This window comes from Spermophilus citellus (genome assembly GCF_964194105.1).
Source record: "Spermophilus citellus genome assembly, chromosome: 4".
In the NCBI taxonomy this organism is placed as follows: domain Eukaryota; kingdom Metazoa; phylum Chordata; class Mammalia; order Rodentia; family Sciuridae; genus Spermophilus; species Spermophilus citellus.
The window spans coordinates 31,547,452-31,564,234 of NC_138185.1; the positions used below are offsets into that span (position 1 = coordinate 31,547,452).

At 43.3% G+C, this 16,783-nt stretch overlaps 1 protein-coding gene across 2 annotated transcripts; it reads left to right on the forward strand.

Moving 5' to 3' along the window:
* The first annotated feature begins 2,841 nt into the window (after positions 1-2,841).
* On the forward strand, positions 2,842-4,298 carry LOC308647594 (palmitoyltransferase ZDHHC16-like). 2 transcript variants are annotated; one of them, XM_081291838.1, is made up of 2 exons: positions 2,842-2,982; positions 3,178-4,298. In XM_081291838.1, the coding sequence occupies exon 2, from the start codon at positions 3,280-3,282 to the stop codon at positions 3,823-3,825; it is 546 nt and encodes a 181-aa protein (XP_081147964.1). In that variant the 5' UTR covers positions 2,842-2,982; positions 3,178-3,279; the 3' UTR covers positions 3,826-4,298. The 2 variants fall into 2 exon arrangements, with proteins under 2 accessions (XP_081147964.1, XP_081147965.1); XM_081291839.1 differs by having other exon boundaries at positions 3,267-4,298.
* Positions 4,299-16,783: the final 12,485 nt, after the last annotated feature.

Here is a 16,783-nt window from a genome sequence, read left to right on the forward strand (position 1 = left end):
ATCTAGCTTTTGCTGAGGCTGGCTTTGAACTCATGATCCTCCTCCTGCCTCAGCCTCCCAAGCTGCTGGGATTATAGGCATGCACCATGCCTGGCTTGTAGTCTGTTTTTTGGTTTTTTTTTTTAATATTTATTTTTTAGTTTTCGGCGGACACAACATCTTTGTATGTGGTGCTGAGGATGGAACCCGGGCCGCACACATGCCAGGCGAGCGCGCTACCACTTGAGCCACATCCCCAGCCCCTTGTAGTCTGTTTTTAAATGTGGGCTTGGGGCCAGACCTGGTGCACATGCCTGTAATTCCAGCAACTTGGGGAGACTAAGGCAAGAAGATCACAAGTTCAAAGCTAGTCTTAGCAAATTAGTGAGGCCCTAAGCAACTTAGTGAGACCCTGTCTCAAAATAAAAAATAAAAAGGGCTGAGGATGGAGCTTGGTAATTAAGGACCCTTGGGTTAAGTCCCCAGTATGGAAAAAAAAAGTGTGTTTGGGTGTAGAGAACATGTACAAGATGCTGATTCAATTTCCAACACTGAAAAATTAATTTAAGAATCATTCCTATGTTCACCAACTTCTGATTGAAATTGACCTTTTCCTTCGGTTAAGTACGAGAACAAGCCACAATGATAATACCAGGAATTGTGACTTTGTCACTAATAAAAAAAAAAGTAAACGAAAGCTTCAGATATTTCCAAATTGTATCTGTCTTGAAATATTATTTATACTCACCACTACTTTGGGCTGGGGGGTAGCTCCATGGTAGAGTGCTTCCCCAATATGAGCAACCCCTGGGTTCAATCCTTAACATTGCAAAAAGAACAATAAAAGCTATAATATATTCATTACTACTTTAAAATTATGTGATTTTTATGATTTTGAGTTAACAAAGATGCATATTTATGACTGTACCAGACATTTTTTAAACAATTATTTTGATAAATATGCTTCAACATAAATGTTTTCCTGTGTATTTTATTTTATGAATTTAAAAGCATTATTCTAAGAAGGGGGTCCATAAGCTTTACAAGACCATCAAAAGGGTCTGTGCAAGAAAAAGGGTAACTGATATTTTCTTGCCTCTGTTGAAAGTGGGTGTATTCTAGGGCTCATGATCTGTCTGGCAGCATCTACCCACTATCTAATAATATGTTCCTACAACTAGGGGCTTTCAGCAGAGAAATCACCACATGAGATTTGCATGCTAGTGATGTACACCCAGAATCCACCCTCTCAGCAGCCTTAGCTCATGCTGGCCCTGAGCCTCTGTGTGCATGGGTTGGGCTTCCTTGGAGACAGATTTCACCATCTGTGGGGGAGTACCTGTGTGGGTGGGAAAAGTCCTTCAAATTTTCTGAAATTATTCTTGCTACCCCTAGCTGCTTTCCTTTCTCTTCTTAAACATCGAGAAAACAAAACTATCCATACACAGTGTGCTCTAGTCCCGGAGCTCAAGAGAATACAATGGTGGTCATGGTGGGCTCTTTATGGAGAAGCAGATTGGAGCAGCTCTTCTCTTCAGAAGTGATTATGTCCAAGGCAAAACTTTTGGCCATGAATATCAATTTCAGTGTTTAAAAAGGGAGGAATGTCACAGTCAAAATCATGAGGCTGAGTCTGCCTTGCTGTCTATGAAATCCTTTCCTCTATTTCCAGAGATGTGGTAGACCACATTTCCCAGCCTCCCTGTAGTTAGGCAGAACAGATATTTCCAAATTGTATCTGTCTTGAAATATTATTTATACTCACTATGGGCTGGGGTGTAGCCCATATGTTTTGGGTAGTCAGTTGATTGGGGTGGAGGGGCAAGTTCATCACTTTCAGGCTATTTACTTATTTATTTATTAAATTAAATTATTTTGTTACTGGGGATTGAACCCAGGCGTGCTTACCACTGAGGAGGCATCCCCAGCCCTTTTACTTTTTAATTTTATGGCAGAGTTTCACTGAATTGCTGAACCTGGCCTTGAACTTGAGATCCTCCGGCCTCAGCATCTGAGTTGCTGAGATTTTAGGCATGTGCCAACACACTGGCCAGGTTAGGCTTTTTAGAACCTCTCAAAGACAACAATCATGGATTATTTTACCCATTTTTGCTGCAGTTGTGGTGAACCCAATGTAATCACAAGGGTACTTATAAGTGGAAGGACCAGAAACACTAGAGCCCAGTTAGAGAGGACGTATCTTTCAAAAATTCCTGTCCTGACTAGAAAAAAACATGGCCTGACCCAGCTCATGTACTTCTCCTTGAATGACTCACTATAGAGATGACCGAGTTTGCACTTCTGAGGAAGAGGACTGAGCCCAACCAGCCTCATAAAACTCCATGGTATAAATTAGTTTCCTATCTCTGCTACAACAATTTGCCACAGATGTAGTGGCTTGAAACAACACGAATATATTACCTTAGAGTTCCAGAGATCAGAAAACTAAAATGAGAATTACTGGGTTAAAATCCTGGTATTGGGGGCTGGGGATGTGGCTCAAGCGGTAGCGCGCTCGCCTGACATGCGTGCGGCCCGGGTTCGATCCTCAGCACCACGTACAAACAGAGATGTTGTGTCCGCCGAAAATAAATAAATAAATAAATAAATAAATAAATAAATAAATAAATAAATAAATAAATAAATAAATTCTCTCTCTCCCTCTCTCTCCCTCTCTCTCCCCCTCTCCTCTCTCTTAAAAAAAAAAAAAAATCCTGGTATTGGCAAGGGTATCTTCCATTCTGGATGCTCCAGAAGAGAATCTGTTGCCTTGCTTGTCACCACGTCATAGACATTGCCCACATCTCTGGGCTTGTGCCCCCATTCCTCCATCATCAAAGCCAACAGCATGAGGATGGGCTGGCGGCAGGTCCGGGTCCGCTTACTGGCGCTGTGGGTGACGGGCAATGGTGGGTCAGATTGAACCGGGCCTGGCCCGGGCGCTGAGCTGGAGGGGGTGGTGGTGAGCGGCCGCAGAGGCTGCGGTGTTCAATTTGGCTGCAGGTGTTCGTGGTGCTGGTGATAGTGCTGACGGGCTCCATCGTGGCCATCGCCTACTTGTGTGTCCTGCCTCTCATCCTTCAAACCTACTCGGTGCCACGACTCTGCTGGCATTTCTTCTACAGTCACTGGAATCTGATTCTCATCGTTTTCCATTACTACCAGGCCATCACCACTCCACCTGGGTACCCACCCCAGGGCAGGAATGACATTGCCACAGTCTCCATCTGTAAGAAGTGTATTTATTCCAAACCTGCCCGAACACACCACTGCAGCATCTGCAATAGGTGTGTGCTGAAGATGGACCATCACTGCCCCTGGCTAAATAACTGTGTGGGCCACTATAACCATCGGTACTTCTTCTCTTTCTGCTTTTTCATGACTCTGGGCTGTGTCTACTGCAGCTATGGAAGTTGGGACCTTTTCCCGGAGGCTTATGCTGCCATTGAGACTTATCACCAGACCCCACCACCCACCTTCTCCTTTCGGGAAAGGATAACTCACAAGAGCCTTGTCTACCTCTGGTTCCTGTGCAGTTCTGTGGCACTTGCCCTGGGTGCCCTAACCATATGGCATGCTGTTCTCATCAGCCGGGGTGAGACTAGCATCAAAAGGCACATCAACAAAAAGGAAAGACGTCGACTACAGGCGAAGGGCAGAGTATTTAGGAATCCTTACAACTATGGCTGTCTGGACAACTGGAAGGTATTCCTGGGTGTGGACACAGGAAGGCACTGGCTTACCCGTGTGCTGTTACCTTCTAGTCACTTGCCCCATGGGAATGGAATGAGCTGGGACTCCCCTCCCTGGGTGACTGTTCACTCAGCCTCTGTGATGGCGGTGTGAGCTGGGTTGTGCCAGCCACACTTGAGTATTTGTTCTGCTGCCTACACTGTCTCAAGGGCCTCCAAGGGCAGCTTTCCTTGGAACCCTTCATCAAAAGGAGTCAGTGGGCCTGCCTTAAGGTACTATGCAGGAACAACTGAAGGACCAACCTGGCCAGGACAGAAGCAAGACACAATGTGGAGAAATCCTAGGACTAAAATCCCTTTACTCAGGCAAATAAGTTCCAGCCCCAGCCTAGGGGTCAGGCAGCTAGCTACCTGTCCAGTGCTGATCTGATATTCTCCATGTCACAGCACTGGGGCTGGCCATCACCTCTCCCACTTGTTGTTTGGGGAAACACCTGAAGGGTACATCTGGGATCCTAACTTCTTAATGGGGCAAAGACAACAGGCCTGCTGCTGAGGTCAGAGTCACTGCCACTTCTCACATGCTAATGAAGGGAACAAAAATAAAGGTGTTTGATTTGTAAAAGTAAAAAAAAAAAAAAAAAAAAAAAGCCAACAGCATCCTTATATCTTTATGCTTCCTTCTGGCTCTTGTTTTTGTACTGGGGATTGAACCCAGGGTTACTTAACCACTGAGCTACATCCCCAGCCCTTTTTATTTTTTGAGACAGAATTTTGCTAAATTGCTTAGGGCCTTGCTAAATTGCTGAGGCTGGCCTTGAACTTGTGATCCTCCTCCTGCCTCAGCCTCTGGAGTCCCTGGGATTACTGGAGTCCCAGCATCCCTGGTTGACTCTTCTTACTTTGTTTCCCTTTTCCACTTATCCTAAGGACCTTTGTAATACCTTTGGGTGTACTGAATAATCCATCATCTTTAAATCAGCTGATTAGCATTTGCACTCCTTCTGCAACCTGAATTCTCTTCTGCCATGTAATCTAACATATTTACACATTCCAGGGATTCTTTGAAGGGTGATTATTCTGTTTACCACAGAGAACACCATAATTATAATGGAGAGAAAAGTAGTGTCCCCCAAAAAAGAATGTTGGCAGGCAAAAGGAATATTGTCCTCTACCTTAACCCAAGATTTAAGGGGGGTATTTTGCTTCCATTTGGTGCACTTCATTTATTTATTTATTTTTAAAAGCATTCCTAGCAGAGGTTTGTTAAATGCTACATCACATACTGCAACTCAACAGTTCCAGGGCACCATTGGGGAAAAAAATTATTTATTTATTTGTACTGGGGATTGAACTCAAGGGCATTTAATCACCGAGTCACATCTCAGGCCCTATTTTGTACTTTATGTAGAGACAGGGTCTTACTGAATTGTTTAGTGACTCTCCATTGCTGAGGCTGGCTTTGAACTCTCCATCCTCCTGTCTCAGCTTCCCCAGATGCTGGGATTACAGATGTGAGCCACCGCACCCAGCTGGTGGACAGTTTGGTGCACTTTGCCAGCTCCCTTTATCTAGCATACAAGGAAATACCTCTGTGCTTTCTCTAAGGTAGTAGTAGGCTTTGGAGGCAAATTCAGGCACCACCTGAAAGAACAGGAGAGTTAAGAGCCTTGGAAACAAAGTTCTTCTGATAGAGAATGGAAACTGTACTCATGCGCTGCAGTCTCCAGCCTTTGGTGGAAATTCTTTTTTTTTTTTTCTTGGTACTGGGGAGTGAACCCAAGTTGGGGGTGGGAGTGCTTACCACTGAGTTATGTCCTCAATCCTTTTTATTTTTTTTTTAAATTTTGAGATGGGGGTGTCCATAAGTTGCCCAGGTTGGCCTTGAACTTGCAATCCTCTTGTCTTAACCTCCCTACTCACTGGCATTACAGGCATGTGTCACTATTTGTATTCCTACCCCCACTGGGAATATAAATATCTTAAGATGCAATCATACTGGGTCATGTGCTTAAAGGTCTGTATATCTAAAATGGGAAAGAAAGGTTGTCTGGGGTCATCTTATTTTCTTCTTTCAGCTCAGGTTAAGGTCAGGGTTGTTTATTTGGGTTCTGTCAATAACCCTGGGGATTTATTTAATTTATTAAATGCAAAGGAAAACATTAAGACAGTGAACTCTAGAAATATTGTGCTCTAAGCCCCAGAAGACAGCAGGTATGCATCCAGAGGGCTCTGCTGTGGACCCAACAAATGGCATGACTTTTGTGGGGTGTCATGTCTCTGGGGCAATCCAGAGCTCCTAATGAAACCTGGCTCCCAATGAAGCAGGCAGTCATTCTCTTATGCAATCTTGCCCCTCCCCCAGATGTTGGTAGAGAGCTTGGGAGGGGTTCCAGCCCTCTCAGCAATACTGGCAGCCTGTTCCCCGGTTGAGGAAGCCAACTCTGAGATGAGAATACTTTCAGGGACAATGCCTTTGAGGGAGGACTGGGCAGATGGGGAAGTTGGGCTCTGATGCCTTCATGATATATAGTCCTCCACTGAAACCACCTGGAAATCTGGATCTGGGGTGCCCCTTCCACCAATCATTAGACATGAGCTACTCCAGGAAGGGTGTGTAATGTTGGTCAAGGCAGCTACCAGAAGCCAACCCTCCTGGCAGTGGGTGTGTGTATGTGTGAGGTGTCTTGGTCTTAAGAGGGGCTCTTGGCAAGGCCTCACAGCATCCATCGCAGCCACCCTCCCTACAGCCACCCAACCCCAGTGACACTCATTTCCTACCTTCAATGACCTTCAGCTTTTACTTGCAATAGGAAGAGCTGCTTTTACCTTGCAAAAGCTGAAGTCTAGCTGCACTTAAAAAATAAAAGCAATCTATGAAAGTTAAAGTCAAATTTGCATTTTGAAGCCTGGTGTAGTTGTAAATACGTGTAATCTCAGCTACATGGGAGGTCAAGGCAGGAGGATGTCAAGTTTAAGGCCAGCCTGGACAATTTAGGGAAAATGTGTCTCAAAACATAATAATTTATGAAAAGGGGCTATGAATGTAGCTCAGTGGAAAAATCATGAGCAGGCCCTGGGATCAATATGCAGCATAGCAAAGACACAGGAAAAGTTTCTGCTGGGTGTGGTGGCGCATACCTGTAATTCCAGGGACTTGGGAGGCTGAGGGAGGAGGATTGCGAGTTCAAAACCAGTCTCAGCAATTTAGCAAAGCCCCAAGCAACTTAGTGAGACCCTATCTCAAAATAAAATATAAAAAGGGTCAGGGATGTGACTCAGTGGTTAAGTGCCCCTGGGTTCAATCTCTGGTACCAAACAACAACAACATAAAGTTCTCAGTAAAGGCCCAGGAGTATATTTTAGTCTTCAGTGAACTTTCAAAGACATGGCCCTATTTGATCTTCAAATTAACCTTCCCATTAACATATAATGTTAATGTTAACAATTAACAATTAAGTTGGGTACGATGGCACATCCTGTAATCCCAGAACCTTGGGAGGCTGAGGAAAGAGGATTGCAAGTCTGAGGCTAGGCACAGAAATTTAGCAGGGCCTTAACCAACTTAGTGAAGAAACCCTGTCTAAATTTTTTTTTTAAAAAAAAAAAGCCTGGGAATTTAGTTCAGTAAAGCACCCCTGGCTTCAATTCCCAGTACTCTCACTTGCCCCCAAATAAATAACATTACACAGGGTAGACTTAATTCCCATTTTGTTGCCAAAAGCTTGGTGTCCTTGTTCCCAATGCCAATCAAATAATGAGGACATGGTTTTGAGAAAATGAAAAAAGGTTTATTGCTTTGCTAGCAAAGGAGAAACACAGGGGACTCCTGTCCCAAAGGCTGTGACTCTGCCCATCAGCAAGAACAGGGGACTTTTATGAAGGGGATTCAGAGAAAATGAGGTTAGGAGGAGAGAGAAGATCAGGGAAAAGAAGATCATGGAGGAGAAGGTTGGTGAGAAGAAGGTTGGGAAAGAGAAAAAAAATATGCAAGTTTCAAAGCCATAGGGATATAGTCAAAGCATCAGGTGAACCCCTGTTACAATTTTACTGATAGAGAGGTTTAAGAGAAGGTAAATGCCTAAATGGTGAGGGAAGAAACCAAGCCTAGAGCTACACCCTTCTTTCATTCTAGCATTGTTTCCGTGCTGCAAGAGAATAAATAACTTGGGTGTGGTGGCATGCTTCTGTGATCCTGGTGCTGGGAACCTGAGGCAGGAGGATTGTGAGTTCAAAGCCAACCTCAGCAACTTAGTGAGGCCCTAAGCAACTTAGTGAGACCTGTCTCAAAATGAAAAAATAAAATAAAAAGGGCTGGGGATGTAGCTCAGTAGTTAAGTGAGGGCTGGGGATGTGGCTCAAGCGGTAGCGTGCTCGCCTGGCATGTGTGCGGCCCGGGTTCGATCCTCAGCACCACATACAAACAAAGATGTTGTGTCCACCGAGAACTAAAAAATAAATATTAAAAAAAATTCTCTCTCTCTCTCTCTCCCACTCTCTCTTAAAAAAAAAAAAAAGTAGTTAAGTGATTCAATCTCTGGTACCCCCTGCCCCCCCCCAAAAAAAAAAAAGAATAATTTGAGTTGTCTTATAAACATTGAGAGAAGGACCCCTAACAGTCCTGACCTTACTTCAAGGCTGCTACAAGGAAAGGAATTTAGGAAATTATTAAGTGGAGAGCTTTCTAAGGGCCACTAGGAACACAAATGCTTCAGGAAGGAAGACTAAGGCCAGCTGTCCTTTTAAAACGTCACTTTCCTCTCCTGTAGCAGGGAAATGTGTGCAGAGAGAACACCAGGGAACCACAGGGCATAACACTTAAGAAGCAAATGGTCTTCTTCCCCATTTGCTTCTCTCTTTTTTTTTTTTTTTTTTGGTACTGAGGATTGAACCCAGGGGCACTCTACTGCTGAGCCACTTACTCAAGTCTTTTTTATTTTTATTTTGAGACAGACTCTCCCTGAATTGCTGAGGCTGGCCTGGAACTTGCAATCCTCCTGCCTCAGCCTCCTGAGTCCCTGGGACCACAGGCACATACCATCACAACATTGGCTCCCATCTGCTTCTTAATGTGGCTGAGCAGCTATTTGTAAATGGTTCTCTTTTTCGTGCCACCACATCCTGGATACTGAGGGACTCATCATTAGCAAGGCTGAGCTTCATGAGGGAAGCAACTCCATTTAGGATGGTCAACTTCTTGGGGGCCTGAAGGGAAACTTGGGTTAAAGTGCCTGGCTTCTCAGGCCTTTCTTTACCTGGGAGGCAGATGGTGTGCCGACAGAATCAGGTGGTGGGAGAATTGGTTGAAGGAAAGTTATTTGAAGGAGGGCCGGGTGGAGAAATTCTTTCACGTTGTGGACTGGATCCTCTGAGAAAACAATAACAGAGTAGGGTGTGGTAGTGTATGCCTGTAATCTCAACAACTAGGGAGGCTGACTCAGGAGGATTTTTTTTTGGGGGGGGGGAAGCAACAGTCCTGTTTTTTTTTTCTATTAACATTTTATTTTATTTTATTTTATTTTTTATTGGTTGTTCACAACATTACAAAGCTCTTGACATATCATATTTCATACATTAGATTGAAGTGGGTTATGAACTCCCAATTTTTACCCCAAATGCAGATTGCAGAATCACATCGGTTACACATCCACAATTTTACATAATGCCCTATTAGTAACTGTTGTATTCTGCTACCTTTCCTATCCCCTACTATCCCCCCTCCCCACTCTGGAGGATTTTAAACTCCAGGCCAACCTCAGCAATTTATCAAGGCTGTTGGCAATTTAGTGAGACCCTGTCTCAAAAAAAAAAAAAAAAAAAAGAGCTGGGTATGTCACTCTGGGTTAAATCCCAGTACCAAAAAAGAAAGAGAGAGAGAGAGAGAGAGAGAGAGAGAGAGAGAGAGAGAGAGAAGTTAAGTAAAGCCAGGTATGTTGACACTTGTCTGTAATTCCAGCTACTTGGGAGGCTGAGTCAGGAGGATCTCAGCAATTTAGTGAGACACTGTCTCAAAATAAATAAAAAGGGCTGGGGATGTGGCTCAGGAGTTAAGTGCCCCTGGGTTGAATCCCCAGAATGAATGAATGAATGAATAGATAGATAGATAAATAGAAAAAAATATAGTTGTAACAGTGGTTCACTTTGTTCTTTGAATATAGCCGTTGCTGCTCTGTCACTGCAACTTATTTTTTAAATGGACATGTTTCTTCCTCTTTCTCTCTCCTTGCTCCTACCTAATTTCTACCCTTCCCTAATCTCAGGGGAAACAGGGCTACCTTTCTTCCCCATTCTAGGCAGATTTTTCTGTCTTTGAGTACACACCCACCAAAAAAAAAAAAAAAAACAAAAAAAAAAACAAGTAATCCAGACTTCGGTGATGCTACTGGATCTCAGTAATGACTATCTCCTAAATTAATAAGTGAATTACAAATCAACAGAGAACATGTGGAATGTAGCTTTTGAATCACCTCTTTAAAAGCCCACTGTTTCTGATGATGGGCAGAATCACAGCCTCTGGGGCAGGAGTCCCCTGTGTTTCTCCTTTGCTAGCAAAGCAATCTTTTTTTTTTTTTTTTGGCGCTGGGATCGAACCCAGGGCCTATATGCATGCACTCTACCAACTGAGCTATATCCCCAGCCCAAAACTTCTTTTTTTTTTTTTTTTTCTCAAAACTGTGTTGCCACTGGGCTGGGGATGTGGCTCAAGCGGTAGCCCGCTCACCTGGCATGCGTGTGTCCCGGGTTCAATCCTCAGCACCACATACAAAAAAAGATGTTGTGTCCGCCGAGAACTAAAAAATAAATATTAAAAAATTCTCTCTCTCTCTCTCCCTCTATCACTCTCTTTAAAAAAAAAATTTCTCTCTCTCTCTCTCTCTCTCTCTTTAAAAAACAAACAAACAAACAAACAAAAAACTGTGTTGCCAGGTGTGATGGTGCATACTTGAAATCCCAGCAGCCCAGGAGGCTGAGTTGAGAAACTGCTGTGACTCCATTTTTTGAGAAACCAACTTCTACCTCAAGGCCTGACCAGAGGGAGTAGGCATGACCCTTGTCCTTGGAAAAACCCACAGAAAGCTCCTAGGCACAAACCTACCCTGCTGAGTTGTTTAACAGGAGAGATTTGTGGCTCCAGGTGTCCCTGACTCAGTTACTTAGGTGAGGACCCATAGGAACCCCCTAGCAACCACCAATCAGCATGAGACAGGGAAAATATGTGAAATGCCAGGTGACCCTCCCAGTAGTTTTGGTGATTGATAACATGATTAGACCACCCTGCAGTTTAGCAACCCCTCAAGGCTTAAACCAATCAGTTCAAATGTATCCACCACTTGAGCTAAACAATCACCCCTACCCAACTTATTCCTGACAGTGAATGTGCTAATCAATGTTAAGAGGTGTTGTTTGATTTTCCCCGCAGTATGAAATGATTTGCTGTGTGATATTGTGACGCATAGAGTATCCCCCCAAAAACCTATAAATCCTCACTGAACTAAGGGTCAGGACTCACTCCTCAGGACCCATGCGTCGGATGTGTCGGAAACGGTTGTGAGTCCAGGCTCGAGCTTGCAATAAAGACTTTTGTGTGACTGCATGGGATTCGGCTCCTGGAGGTCTATTGGGGTCCCAGGAATCTGGCATTACAGAGGCAGGAGGATCAAGAGTTCAAAGCCAGCCTCAGCATTGGAGAGGCACTAAGCAACTCAGTGAGACCCTGTCTCTAAATAAAATACAAAATAGGGCTAGGGATGTGGCTCAGTGGCGAGTACCCCTGAGTTCAATCCATGGTACCAAAAAAATAAATGAATAAACAAAAAATGTGTCCTTGTTATTGACTTGGCTTGGAGACAAGGACAGAGCTCAGGGTAACAGTATTAGACTAGCAGCTTTGAAAAGGCCTCTTTGCAAGGTTCCTAAGTCCCGGCTCCCACAGCCAGACAGGAACCTTAGCAGCTCATAGCCAACACTCACTTTCTTTTCGCACTTGATCTTAGCTAAAAGACTGAGAGGCGATTGTCACTTTCATTTTATTCTGCTGCAAGGGATCCCTGGTATATCCTGCCACATCAGATGCAGCTCAGAGATTACCAGTCAGGACTTTAGAGGGAAAGGAGGAAGTTGTGGAGAAGGAGAATGGAAGAGGCATCTGCTACTGGGAATGCTAACGAGGAAAAGAGGAGCAGGAGGCAAGCAGGAGAGGAAGAGGAGGAGGAGGAAGATGAGTAGAGGAAGAGGCTGGAGAGGAAGGGGTGGCTGGAGCAGTTACAGGCAAAGGGGCAGCTGTGTGAGGATAAGTAGACAGCCAAAAAGGAAAGGTTAAACATTAAATAAGAGGCTGCCATGACCTATTCACCTTCACTTCCTGTCTCTGAATCTAAATGGGTCACCTAGGAGGAAGGAGGCCCACCCATCCGCCTTCCATCACCCACCAAAATCACAGGGCGAGGCTGGTAATAGGGGAAGAAAAAAGAGCTCAAAATTCAAAAGCCCTGTGTTATTCCTTAAATGAACCTTGAAAAGGAATTTTAGTTGACATTTTTATTTTTAATATTTTATATTTTTGTATACATTGTTAGGGGACAGCCACACTTAATGCTCTCAAAGATAAAATCAGCCTTCAGAGCACTCTCTGTAGTACTTCCGTCTTTACTTGTGGTTTCACTGTGTTCATTATAATCTCAAAGGGGGAGGTAGGAACCTTAAAGAGAAAAACAAAACCATAGCCACATGGTATGGCACGCCTGTAATCCCAGGCTCCAGTGGGGAGGCTGTGCAGGAGGGTCACAAATTTGAGGCCAGCCTCAGAAATTTAGTGAGACCGTCAGCAACTTAGTGAGACCCTGTCTCAAAAATATATAAAGGGTTGGGTATATAGCTCAGTGGTAGAGCACTCTTGTCTTCAATCCCCAGCAGGAAGGAAGGAAGGAAGGAAGGAAGGAAGGAAGGAAGGAAGGAAGGAAGGAGAGAGAAAAAGAAAGAAAGAAAATAAGAGAGAGAGAAGGAAAGAAAAAAAAAGAGAGAGAAGGAGAACAAAACAACAACAAAAAATATTTTTCTAGGCATTCCATTAAGTCTTTTTATTTATTTATTTATTTTTTACTTAGTTACGTGTTGCTGAAAGCTCTGTCCTTGTCCCTGATGCCAATCCAATAAGGAGGACATGGTTTTGACAGAAATAAAAAAGAAGTTTTATTGCTTTGCTAGCAAAGGAGAAACACAGGAGACTCCTATCCCAGAGGCCGTGAGTCTCCTATCAGCAGGAACAGGTGGTTTTTAAAGAGGTGATTCAAAGACTACATTTCACATATTATTCTCTATTGGAGTTGTGATTCAGTTGTTAATCTGGGAGATAGTCATTTCTGAGATCTTCTGGTGCCATCCCCAAGGTCTGGCTTACTTTTTCTCATGGTGGGTATGTACTCAAGAACATATAAATCTGCCGAGGATGGTGTGGGGGGAAGAAAAGCAATCCTGTTTCCCCTGAGATTAGGAAGGCATAGAGTTTAGGGAGGAGCAGAGAGAGGAAGAGGAAGAAACATGTCCATTTTAAAAATAAGTTGCAGTGATAGAGTAGCAAGGGCTAATTCAAAGTATAAGGTGGACCCCAGTTACCATTGTGCTACAAATAGTTGGTTTGTATGAAATGGTTAAAAGGGCCAAAAGATATAACACTTTTCTTCATTTCCCCTTTTTTCCCCTACTGTTGGGAATCAAACCAATGGCTTCCTGCATGCTAGGCAAGTGCTTTACCACTGAGCCATACCTCCAGTCCTCTACCCCCCACCCCCACCCCCCTTTTTTTTGGTATGAAGCTGCTGTTTGTTCTTAACATTTGGTTTGTTTGATGCACATGCAAAACAATGTTGTTCAACAATGAGTGGGAATTTTATTTTGCTGAGTTTTTCCTTAACAACAAAAAACTGTTATAGATAACAATGATTGTGCACTTACTATCTGCCATCTTCCAGGCCCTTTGTAAATGTTGATTATTTGCCTTCATAACATCTCCATGATGTAGATGTAAAAAAAAAAAAATAGGTGGGGGTGCCACAGAGTGGTCAAATAACTCGCCCAAGGTCACCCATCCAGGAAGCATCTCTATGGCCAGTTGAGAAATCATGATCTTCTTTGGAAGGATCTCGGAACTAGCCCAATGCTATCAGACACTTCTGAGTTCTAAAAGCCAAGAAGCCAGCCTCCACTTTCATCATTTTGACCTTCCCAAATTGCAGATGTATGACACATTCTGTAATTCTTTTATTATTATTATTATTATTTATTTATTTATTTATTTTTTATGTAGTACGAGGGTCTAAACCTAGGGCCTTGCACATGCCAGGTAAGTACTTTACCACTGAGCTATACTCCCAGCCACTGAGAGCGGGTTTTTTTGTTTTGTTTGTCTCACTAAATTGTTTAGGGTCTCACTAAATTGCTGAGGCTGGCTTTGAATTTGTAATCCTCCTGCCTCAGCCTCCTAAACTGGGATTACAGGCCTGCACCACCACACTTAACTGCAAAGAGTATTTTTAAAAGTGCTTTACTTGTCCTGAGAGTGGTTTCTTTGTGAAGGCAAAAATGCCACAAGGTGGCCCAGGACACGTGCTTAACTATTGTGCAGGTTGTTGACTGAATAAAGTTTTGTGTATCCCTTCATGTTTCTTTAGCATCTCCATTGAAGCACAGCAGGACTAAACAGGTAAAGTCACCAAAGTAGTGCTGGCTATGCAAGAGCCCTGGAAAAGGAGGTGAGTGGGATTCCCTTTTTGGGGTGAGGGAGTCCTGGAGGTTTGAACCCAGGGGTACTCTACTACATCCCAGCCCTATTATTTATTTATTTATTTATTTTGGGTACTGGGGATTGAACCCAGGGGTGTTGTTACTGAGCTACATCCCCAACCCTTTTCATTTTTTATTTTGAGACACAGTCTAAGTTGCTGAGGCTGGCCTTGAACTTACGGATCCCCCTGCCTCAGCCTGCCAAGCTGCTGAATTACAGAGGTGTGCCACCACACCAGCTGGGGCTTCCTTCATGTTCAATGAGTGATCACTGAGCTCTCTCAGGCTCTGCACTGGACACTTGGCTTCAACCTAGACCTATTAAAGAGAGATCCCTTAGGAAACTTATTTACTCGTATATGAACATATACAGCCGTTCTGTTCTACATGTCTGGAACTGACAGGGATTTGGAGAAATAAAATTAATCAAGGGTGGGGGATTACTGTGGAGAATTTATACCTAACAGAAGGACAGAGAAAATAACAGGGAGGAATAATGTAATAATGATGCAATAATTTAGAAGCATCAAAAGCCTGAATCTTCCATAAGACACGAGGAGGATTCAAAACACAATAAACCTTTGCTTTCCTCTTCAGAGTGTCCATACTCTGTCCATAAAGGTCCTCACCTTTTGGTTCAGTCATTTTGCTTTCTTTCTTAAATGAAGTGATAGCCCATGTCGTGTTTTCCACCTTATTTGTAACACTATTTAGAAACAAAAGAAGAGTGAGTAGAGGGAAGAGAGAAGAAAGCCTAATATGACCTTCAAGCTAATTGAGATTCTTTCTCCACACTTAAGAATTTTCCCAGAATACAAAAACTTCATTGCTATAGCCATAGTAATTTTTTTTTTTTTTTTTTTTTTTTTTAGTACTAGGGATTGAACCCAAGGCCTAGCTCAGTAGCAGAGCTACATCCCCAGTCCTTTTTATTTTATTTTGAGACAGGATCTTGCTAAGTTGCTGGGCCGGCCTTGAACTTGCGATCCTCCTGCTTTGGTCTCCAGAGTCACCCACTGGGATTACAGGCGCAACTGTACCCCGTTTATTGATGGTGATTTTTTATTCATGTAGTTACTGGCTTCAAATCCCTGGTGGATTCCTGCTGACACAGCTATAGTGAAGGAGGAACGTCATGTTCCAAAACCCAAGTGTGGCTTTCACCCGCAGAGCTAAGGGAACAGATTCCGGGAATGTCATACCACTGATATTTCCATCACTTTGGTCTGGAAACTTCATCATTAGAGTTGATGGAAGGAAGATCTTCATTGTAACTTCTACTGTGAAAATAGCAGGGAGACTTCCTTTGAATAATTAAAAAGCTGTACTAAGAAAACAGCAGAGGAGGAAAAGCAGCCAGTTGTAATCAGCCAGACTTTAATTAAAAGGGGCCAAAGCCAATTTTTAATCAGCCAGCTTCAAATGAAACTATATCAACCACGACTTTTTTTTTTTTTTTTTTTTTTTGGTGGGGAGAGGAAGCTTTTGCCATCAGCTGTTTTTTCCAGAGAGAATTGGTTTTCTGTTTAGGGAAACTGTAATAACATTAATATAAAACTTTTTTTTATCATTGATCCATAAAACAGAAGAGGTATGGAAGGACATTCAGACTGGCAAAATGAATTAAAGGCCACGCAGCAAATGTAACTACAATTAGTAGAAGGATTAAAATACTTGAAGTCCCTAGTGCTGGCTCTTAGGAAATGCTATCATGTTAGCAATTCTTCTCCCTAAGGTACATTTTTGTATTAGTTACAGACATATTATTATATATCTGCAGTGACAAATTGCCATAAGTTTGGTGGCTCAAAATAACTAAACTTCTTATCTGACAGTTGTGGAGGACAGAGGTGTAAAGCGGGTCAGCAGGACCACATTCCTTCTGGGGGCTTGTGATCTTCCTGCCTCAACCTCCTGAGTAGCTGAGATCACAGGGGTGCACCACTGTACCCAGCCCTCCTGCTTCTGTCTTGCAAGGATCCTTTAATATCATTGGACCCACTTGGATACTTTAGTATAAACTACCCTCCCATCTCAAAGTCTTAATTTAATCACACACCCTTTGGTCCATATAAAGTTATATTCACCTGTTCTGAGGATTTGAAGGTAGACATCTTTGGGGGAACCTTTAGTCATTTTACCTTCTCTCAATTCCCTACATCAGCTGCAATGTTGGTAGCTTCCATAGATTGAGGGGTTCCTACGCTCGAGCACAGGATGGGGGGCTCTAGAGATGACAGAAAATGCATCTGGGGGTAGCATATGCTTTCTGTGCTGACATCCTCAAGCTTACTATTTTGAATACTGTGCCTAGATTTCCAACCAGCAGGTAA